The sequence below is a fragment of the Opisthorchis viverrini genome (assembly GCF_000715545.1).
Source record: "Opisthorchis viverrini unplaced genomic scaffold opera_v5_355, whole genome shotgun sequence".
In the NCBI taxonomy this organism is placed as follows: Eukaryota; Metazoa; Platyhelminthes; class Trematoda; order Opisthorchiida; family Opisthorchiidae; genus Opisthorchis; species Opisthorchis viverrini.
This window is the reverse complement of record NW_008752017.1, coordinates 332,327-341,936: the sequence shown is the minus strand read 5'-3', so window position 1 is coordinate 341,936 and position 9,610 is coordinate 332,327. Positions and strand designations below refer to the sequence as shown.

The window sequence follows — 9,610 nt, the reverse complement described above, 5'->3', positions numbered from 1 at the left end:
CAAGCTAATCACGGTGATGAGTATTCACTTGTGACTGAATGGCTAAGATTTCAAACCTCAAACCAGGAGATCGCTGGTTCGAGACTATCTAGATTTTTTGAGGTGATTCCCAGGTTCCAAGCATAGGTTAAACTATTTTGAATTTTCTCTATTAAGGTTTTTTAACTGTTATCAAAATTTAAACCATCTTAGAGTTACTTCGTGGGATTCGTACAACAGAATTTGCATAAGGAATTGTCTCCTGCCGGTTCAGTACCCATGAATTAACTTTTCTCTGTGTGATAAAATCTGTAGAAACACTTCGTTGTAGTTGAGTGTTATCTGGGCATGAGATGAAAATACAATCAATGGTGTGGTGTGATTGGTCTTCTAAGGGAGGACGTCTTACAGAATATAGGAACAGAGTTTCACGCTGATAAAAATCTGGAATACAAAAGATGTTTCTGTGTTCAGAGTCTTCATGAACATTTTATTCTATTTCGTAAAAGCACCAATCAAATGAATTTCCCGATTCCTTTGCCGATTGGCCAAGTTGAACTTTCACACGTTTGGTAGACGTTCGTTCGCAAGGTGTATCCTACTTCTCAGAACATAATCGTGGCAATCACTCAGCAGTTTTGCGAAATTCTGTTCAACAGTTATGAATTTCAAACCACCGGATTTACCTCTGTTTGCTAAGTTTGTCATAAGCATACTCGTAAGCATTCTTGTTGCCATAGCCATCTTTGGAAATATTGCTGTGATAATTCTTCTAACCACGCACAGGCTGTGTTGGAAAAATCGTTCTTCCACACACAATGGACGAAAACCCCAAATTACGGGACATTCGGCCACATGCACTTTTCTACTAAATTTAAGTGTCGCAGACTTGTTACATGTGGTGCTTTGTGCCCCGTTTACCCTCGTTTCAGATTTTCTATTAATCTACTGGCCCTTTGGTGAAGCGCTATGTCGGATTGTGAATTATGCACAAGGTTTGGTTGTATCCCTTTGCGCGTTCACCCATGTCGTACTGTCATTGGATAGACTTACAGCTATCAAATGTCCGATCTGGCGGCGACGAAAGTTGTCATCTTTCGGAGCTCGAATAATTGTGCTTGGGATATGGCTATGTGCAATGACGATACCGCTACCTTGTTTGTTTGTATGCCATGTGGTCATTGGGCCCATGGGAAAGACATACTGTCAAGAGATATGGCCAAGGACACCTGAGAATTACTCAAACTTTACAGCGTCGGACAGGTGGAATGTTTTGCCAATAAACGGTACCCCTTCATATGAACGGCTGCCTGATTACCTCAGTTCGCCACTTGAGGTTGCCTATGGATTGACCTTATTACTCTTTCAGTATGCAATCCCTTTGACTGTAATAACAGGAACATACCTAGCCATAGTCTATCGAATATGGGGCAAACGACCACCGGGGGAATGTGATGTTCAAAGAGATGAAAAGAGGTCCACGGCAAAAAAGCGGGTGAGTTAATGGATTGTTAAAGTGTTCTGAGTGGTAAATCAATCGTGCAGTCAAAACAACTGGCTACACTTGACCAAACATTTTGCAAAATTTGTTCATCACACTTATTTTTCAGAAACTCGGCAGGACCACAGGAATTCGGAAATGAACTACAATCGCTGTCTCTTGCTTAGAACAACAACATTGGTCGGCATAATCACTGAGGGAAGGCATTCACACCAGTTCCTGTGCGTAAACTAAAATGTACCTGTTAGCGAATATAAACTCATCTGCAAACTAATTTGGTTCTTTCGAGAGACTCACCTGGAACCCAGCTGAATCTCTCGTTTATGATATTCTCAAGCAACTGAATGTGTTCCATCAGGCCACCTCATGTTTCAGTCGCTACGATATGATATTTATCGCGATACATGTACAAATTTGTAGTGNATAAGGTTGCGAAAATCCATCGACAGTCCACGACCGGTTTCGTCCTTCTTGTGGCTCATCAGGTAGGCGCAGTCCCCGGGTTTCCGTCAACCTTATGTTCTACTTGAAACCAAATTGCACGGAATTAGCCTGATGAGCCCCAAGAAGGACGAAACCGGTCGTGGGCTGTCGATGGATTTTCAGCAACCTAATGAGTAGTACATTACAAATACAAAAAGTACCTGGTTTTGCGCAAGACTCAGCTCTGTCGTAAAAGGTGAACATAATTGTCCTCGTAGCTCAACAAATTTTCTGATTGTCCCAGTTGATACTTTATACTTTGATCATTGGCCAAACGTTCTGCTTACTGCATACAAATAGTTGATTGCTGACGAAGGCTCGGAATATTTCTGTCTGAATAGCCATCACTCATCTAGGTCAGTCTGTTAACTACCAAGCAATGGGCTTTGAATTTTCTAATGTATTCGGAATAAAGTTGTTTTTATGCCTGTAGTAAGAGTCGGCTTAAGTTGCGGTGTTTTTTATCAGTGTCAGCTTATATTGGTGGGATCTGACAAGAATGTATCCGGCCTACCACGAAAATGACGAAATAACCGACAAAACGTTTTTCTTGTTTTCGATTACGTTGCTTAACTCCATAATGCAGCACGATCGACAGGTTGGCGTAACCTTTTGCACAGTATTGTAGTTATACGGTCGGAAATCGACGTCCCGCTTGAGCATATGAGTAGTCGTGAAGAAAGGTTGCATGCTGAGAATGAGCTTAATTAAAACAAATTTCGAAACCTTGTTGTCCCGTTGCTTACCGCCCATTAAAATCTTTTTTTGCATTAGTTCAACCGCTAGATGCTCATATTGAAGCAAATGAATGTGAAAAGGTTCCCTTTTGGTTGGTACAACCTCCAACCAGTTTCTACGGTTTAGGTGGCTGTTTGGTTTACAGCTTGTTTCAGCAATTCCTTATGCAGTCGCAAGTACACGGTCAGTTAAATAAGTGATGATGTCAGTCAGAACATCCATCAATCAATTTCACAAATGTAAATTCACAAAAGGATGCAAAACTTCAGCCTGGGCCTGCTGTGACCACTGCCTTTCCTGGAAAGGAAACCTTCAAGAAAACTCAGAAGATTGTTGGGAGTAAGCCACAGATCTTTACTCACACCATCATTTGGTTAGATTAAAATTTCAAACTCATTTACAAACCATCAATCTCATGACACTTTTGTTTGATAATCTAGCCTCTTTCGATAGGGGCTTCCGTTGAAGGTGAAAGTTATGGAAATGTACAGAACAGTAGTACGACCTTCTGCCCTGTCTGGATAAAACAGAAAATTTATGTCCGCATGGAATTGGTGGCAATCTATATTTTGAGGGCCTAAACGGGGTCACTTTTAGCAGGTATAAGACAACTATCATCCCCGTGCATTATTCCCCGTAATTCTCTTTAAAATTATCACTGGGCGGGTTTTGCTGTCAGTCAGCACAACTTATTGTCATGTATGATCATCAGTTGCCAAAACCTCATCTTAACTGACAGGTTATAATCCCGCCTATCTCAAAGTCATGAATGCCTCGAATCAAATTTCCGGGTTCCAATTTAACTTTCCTATTCATCCTCATTCGTCTTTCTTTTCACCATTTGCGATTTTCATGCCAAATCAAGGCTACCTGTCAGATTTGCCATGTTATTAAACCTCACCGCACCAGTCCACAAAAATGCCGTTGTTAATACTAACAATAACCGAGGACTATCTGTAACTAGCTTTTGCTATTGAAATTCTGCATACCTTTACGTGAGTTCAACTGTTTGCATGAACCAGAATTTCACCAGACTACTGAAACCTAATCCACACATCTAAATTTTTCGTGTGGATATTTCCATGTTCTATCTGGGATTATAGCTTCCAGTTGGGGTGGCTCTAAACGGATAAGCCGATTTTTCTCCTTGTTGTGAATCATCAACGGGATCATTGCACGGGCCTCTAGGGAGGCTGAGACCCGCAATGTTCCGTTTGTAGTTGAACATCAAACAGGTCGACCAGGTATAGCCACTTACTTTCGTCCCAAATTTATCGGTAGCAAACACCATCGGTCATCTGCATGATCGAACGGACAGATACAGCATGTTGACGGTCGAATCCGAGCCTCAGACTTATTGACTGATTCGTTCAGTCGGGAGCTGGGTGATGGACCTTGAGAATTTGGTTGATCGTCCCAACGGCAAAATTTCATCGACTAAAAGCTAATCTACGTTTGCGCATAATACGGAACCGTATTCCTCGAAGAACCGCAAACGGCGTTCGTGTAGACTTTGCTAGCCACATTTGATTAGTAAGGTTAGAAAATCAAATGAAAGAACAAAATTTGCTCATTTCACTATGACCGTACTAATTACCGATACCCCTTTTTCAACTTACCACATTCGTTAATCTACATGCCTATACTGAAGAGCTTAATCCATTTTCTTGAGTCTACACTGAACAATGATGGCAAGGGACCTTACTCTTATCAAGTTTATTTGTTTACTGGATTTCGGTCTTCGCACCTGTTAATTATATAAACAAAAGAAACTTTCAGGGGACTAAGAACGCTTCTTCATCAAAGGAATCTCTCTCGATAAAATGTTGTCATGCCATAAATTAGAGCTAAGTAAACTGACGCCGATCTGCCCAGGAACGTTCAAACTAGAAGTCATAGGAGTGCGATACGTGGGGGATTATACTTTCTGGGCTCGGGCTGATGATAAAAAAACCGAGGCTAATAAATTAGTTTCTTGGTGTCGCCTGAATAATAACCTCAGCATCAAATTATCTAGATAAAATGAAGCAAGCCTTTAAAAACAGAACTTCAAGTGATGTTAGGGCTATCCCACCATGATGGTAATCTAACTGCATACCTGGCTAATAATGTCATAAATTCTAGTGAAGATTCAGTTCAGACGTACCTCCTAGGTACAGCACACCATCAGTAATCATAAGAGTGAGCTGTATGTTTAAAGCCTCTGTTCACTTAACACAGCTTAATTGTTTTGACCACAATCTCATTAATTGGGAGAAAATATAAGGCCACTCGCACCATCCTAGTACCGTGCCCATCGGCTTGATCAAAGGCAGCACAACTTCCATTAAGCATTTAATCTAATGTCTCTCATTCTTATTGCCCCCGAATTAGGCTTCATCACAACTTATTTATGTTTACGGGTTCAGGCTTATGAATATGTCAGATCTTCACGCTGAAATATAAAAAAGGATTGCTCCGCACAAAACAGGTCGTTCCCAGTCCATAAGTGAGATCATTGAAGTTTTTCTAAGAACACTTTAGTCCCAAATTACACCTAAACCATCAACATATTGCATCAACATGCCTAGTTAGGAGATTTTGATTTGAAGCTGCGTTGCGATGTCAAGTTAACATTAAACTATCCTGAACCACAAACGTTTGTTTATGCTACACACAAAATGTACATTTGTAAAATGTCGCCAAGATCAAGTGACATTCATTTACCACGACCGTTCTGCGATGGGTTTTGGGCAGTGATATAGTTCTTGGGTGGCACATCTGACACAGCGAGCAAAAATGTTAGAAAAATTATGCTTTGACGAAGGAAAACCTCGCAGGTTGCAATTCTTTCCTCTATAATGTCAGAGCACCATTTGCAGAACACTAGTGTAAATGTTTATCCGGATTAAAGCACCATCCCTTGCAGAATTTGTTTTTAGCACTGCGCTTCATCAGACATCGTTAAAAACAAATCGTTGCTGCACCTAGTTACGAGTAAACTTAGCGCTTCGTAACCTCAGTAACCTTAGCTGGAATAACTTATAATTTATGTGTCACATCCAACATCGTTTCCGATCCACACATTCAGAAAAAATTCTCTTGCGGCATTGAGAATGCTTTGCGCATGGTCACTTAGATCTGAGAATACAGCATTTTTAGAAGTCTCCAGAGAAAAAGTGTGTGTACCAAAAAGTAGCTTTTCTGCTCAAAAGTTAATTTTGTCGCAGAATTCTCCAGCCATAATCACTTAAACGGTAATGACGGGCTGAGACAAGACGGTAATTAGAGGCTCCTAGATCGGATTTTAATGTCTCATAAAGTATATATATAGGAAATGGTCGAATGGTTTATTCTCTTTATTATTTCGGAGTACAACAACCGCATAATTTTGTTTCAGTGATCGGTATCCTTTTATTCTGTAATACTACAGAAGTAGCGATGTTAGTTATAGTACATGAAATTACAAAATTACTGAAATAATGTTCTGAGTATAAAAAACCACAAAGTGAGAAGCATCATAAAATCAGAAACAGTTACGATGATATCCGTATAAACAGGACCTCTTCGGATGAGGAAGTACAATAAGGTGTAAATCCAAAGGAATGATGTAGACTCCCCTAACTAGCAATATTGGGCGTAAGCTGAACAATAAACAGGTGCTTTTTTGTTTGGTCTAAATTACGACAAAACTCATAGTGGATTACCTCTTCAGGGTAGACCACGTCTAGTTTAGACAAGAGCCATTTGTTTGTACGGGATGAGTTACCGGCACGAAAAAGGAATTTTGTGCGAGAAACTCGTCCAGATAAATCGAGGTAGATTGAGTTTGGCTAATTCAATATTGGCCACTAAAGGATGGTGATTAAAGGTCTACAGTTTAACACATCTAACCCGTCCTATAAAGATGATCTAGTCAATGCACGAAACTCTTCTTCCTCAGAAGATTTTGCCAGAATCAAGGAGGAAAAGTAGAAAGTAATCAGAATATTTCGGATGTACACATATTTACACATCCTTGGACATTGGGTATTATCATGAATAAAGGTGTGAGAAATTATTGAATGAGAACCAAAGTATGCGTTTTCTCGCCAATAAAAGAGCTTTCTCAACAAGGATGAAGCTAGGACATATGGCAATATACAATGCGTTTCCTAACACACAATTAGGAAGTTTATTTATTAGCTACTTAAATTTCACAAAATTGCATGTGAATTTGACGTTCAAAAAGCTACCTACTGCCTTGTTGAATTTCAGCTTTCTTGAAGCAAACATCCAGTTAGAAAGCATCTTGAAATGCGAACCATGCGGAATGTCCCTATGTGGGATTTCTTATAATGAAGGTGTACCTTGGTTGGCTCTTTAATTCGAACAACCTGGTGATGTATTCCACTGACTAGCTTGATTCGCAAAAATTTTTTTCTATTTCGGAGCAGCTAGGAGCCTTAGTTTTGTGAATTGGTTTTGGTACGGCTATCATATCTGGTGACTGTTTCCTCGTCAAAAGATATCCGGAACACGCAGTGCATTGCCTATAGAAGACGATAGGTTCATAAAAAGATGGTTGAAAGAGTTCAGTTTTACACGAACATGTTTAATCGCTTGACGGAAAAATCGGCTGATGAAATTTGTTTTGGTGCACAAGTATCATAAGGAAAAATCTAAAGGTCCCTCTTTTTGAATGAATCACAAAAAGGTTGGCACCTGTATCCTTGCTATTTTTAACACGGGATTGGGCGATTCTTTCACTACACAAAAACGCTAACTAGTAGATCCTCACAAAGGAGAATGTCAGCATCCCAGGAGGCGCAGTATTGAACGTGATACAATAAAAATAGTGTTAATGTGTAACCTTACGTCTGTAATACTGTTGTCGCCGGTGTGTGGGGTGATAAAATGAGGAGTGGCTCCTAGTTTAAAGGCGACGACGATGACCATAGCTGGATCTCGAAATGGGGGTCTATGATTTTAATCGCTCCAATGTTCAAAACAATAAATACGCCAAAATGTCGCGCGGAATGTTGCACCAACTGAACTACATGAAAACTTTCCAGTGCAGAATAATTTGCCATCTTTGGCGGTAGAAATATTTGAGTATTCAGATAATTTTGTCCATGGATAAACTATCCAGCCAAATTTAGCGAGGTACTGCCAACGAATCGCGATTTGGAGTGGCTAAGTACTCAATACCGATATAAAAAAACGTCACCACCCAGTATCTCTTAAATCGAACGGCGTAAACTTGATGTATATCCTAACACGGTAGAACTAATGCGAACAACCTAGGCAAAGAGTAGGGATTATACACTTGGATTTGTGAAGTGTGGGTGAGCTGAGGACGTGCTTGCCTGCATACGCCTGATAACTGAGTTAAACCTCTTCTGGTTGCGTCATGATGGATTGGTGTTTATTCCCAAGTGTCGGTGGTTATATGTTAACCTGACTGCCTAAAAAACGAAAAGGTAAGGAGCACCCTGAAACTCGCTTCATCTCTCGTAATGTGTGTCAGACCCACTGGCCATATAGGTGAATATAGGATGTGATCCAGATTCTCGCTCTACAAAATAGCCATCGTTTACCTTGGTTTCGACGGTAATTTACCCTCGTTACCTTGTGCCATTGCGCACAAAGAGCCGTAATGTAGACAATCAGTTTGCCTTCAGAGCTGAAGCTGCCAACTTGGATGGTTTATATAGTTGTCGATCTATTGAGTGCATCTATTTTACTTTTGCTTGATTTAAAAAATGAGTTCTTACATTGCGCTGAGATCAGAAAAGATTTCACTGCGGCAACTGTTTCACTCTTCTCTGCTGTAAAACTCCATTGAATATGTTGAAGCTTGAAAGTATACACATATCCCACCTACGCCAAGAGTTGTTATTTATGGACCAAATTAAAAGCGATGGAGTAAGCAGCGAGATACAACTTCAGTAAGGTTAAAACGGGCCACTTAGGTTAAAAAAGGAACGCTCCTTTCTGGTTGATCAAACTGCCAAGTAAGCACGCGGATATGGGACCGCCACTTACGAGTTGAGAGTAATTCTTCTTTAAGGTTTTGATGTTCAAACAGGCAAAAACATGTCTACTAAAGTGCAAGCAGAGTTTGGGATTTTTCAACTGAGGTTTCGTGCCGCAAGTGAAACGAATTTGCACTGAAAAGCACTGAAGTATTGTACGGCTGCTTCGTTCCTGTTGTGATCATCAACAGTCTCAGGAAACTTGGAGAGTTTGGAATTCGTGAACCCCCGACCAGTAGTTTGAATACCTAGCCGTGCGACCACGAGCCTTTTATTAGCGTTGCGATCACTTCCCTTTTAGACAGGATTTAGCGTCACTTCACCTTCAGTCGCAGAAACCAGATCATGTGGTCACGCTTTGACTGTTTCTTAGTGACAGTTTCTCACACAGCAGTTTCACTACTCCAATAAAATTATTCTTCCCTCTGAGTTCCCTTCCTTCAAAACCCCATTAGGTCTCATGAGATGCGCACCGGTGACGGTTCTCAATAAAAATGAAATAACCATACGGTGCTTTCCGACTTCTCATGACAGATTGGCTTCAGTTGATTAAAAACAAACGTTTGCCAGATGGTTGCTTGGGATGTGTGCAGCTCATCAACACCCAAATTACTAGTATTACTCCACCGAATAACGAGTTAAGCATACGATCGCTCCTGAGCAAAATATTCTCAGCTGATTAGACTGAACCACATTCGTTTTCATTATGTCTGTATCGACGCTGTTTTGGCAGACGTTATGGATGCCATGTGCAGGAACTTCAAGGTGACTGACATCTTCCAGGACGATGTTATTCATCCTTATGAAGTTCTCCTTGTGGAAGACAAACACAAAACATGTATTCTATAGAGCAAAATGTCGGTAGCTCAGGTGGCATAGATGGTGGTCGTTGGCTTGTTCGCTGAACTGGGCA

At 40.6% G+C, this 9,610-nt stretch overlaps 1 protein-coding gene across 1 annotated transcript; it reads left to right on the top strand.

Moving 5' to 3' along the window:
* Positions 1-640: 640 nt before the first annotated feature.
* T265_10363 (hypothetical protein) lies at positions 641-9,380 on the top strand (the record flags this gene model as incomplete). The annotated part of the gene is made up of 3 exons (XM_009176714.1): positions 641-1,474; positions 1,970-2,063; positions 9,232-9,380. The coding sequence occupies 3 exons, from the start codon at positions 641-643 to the stop codon at positions 9,378-9,380; spliced, it is 1,077 nt and encodes a 358-aa protein (XP_009174978.1).
* Between the last annotated feature and the right edge of the window lie 230 nt (positions 9,381-9,610).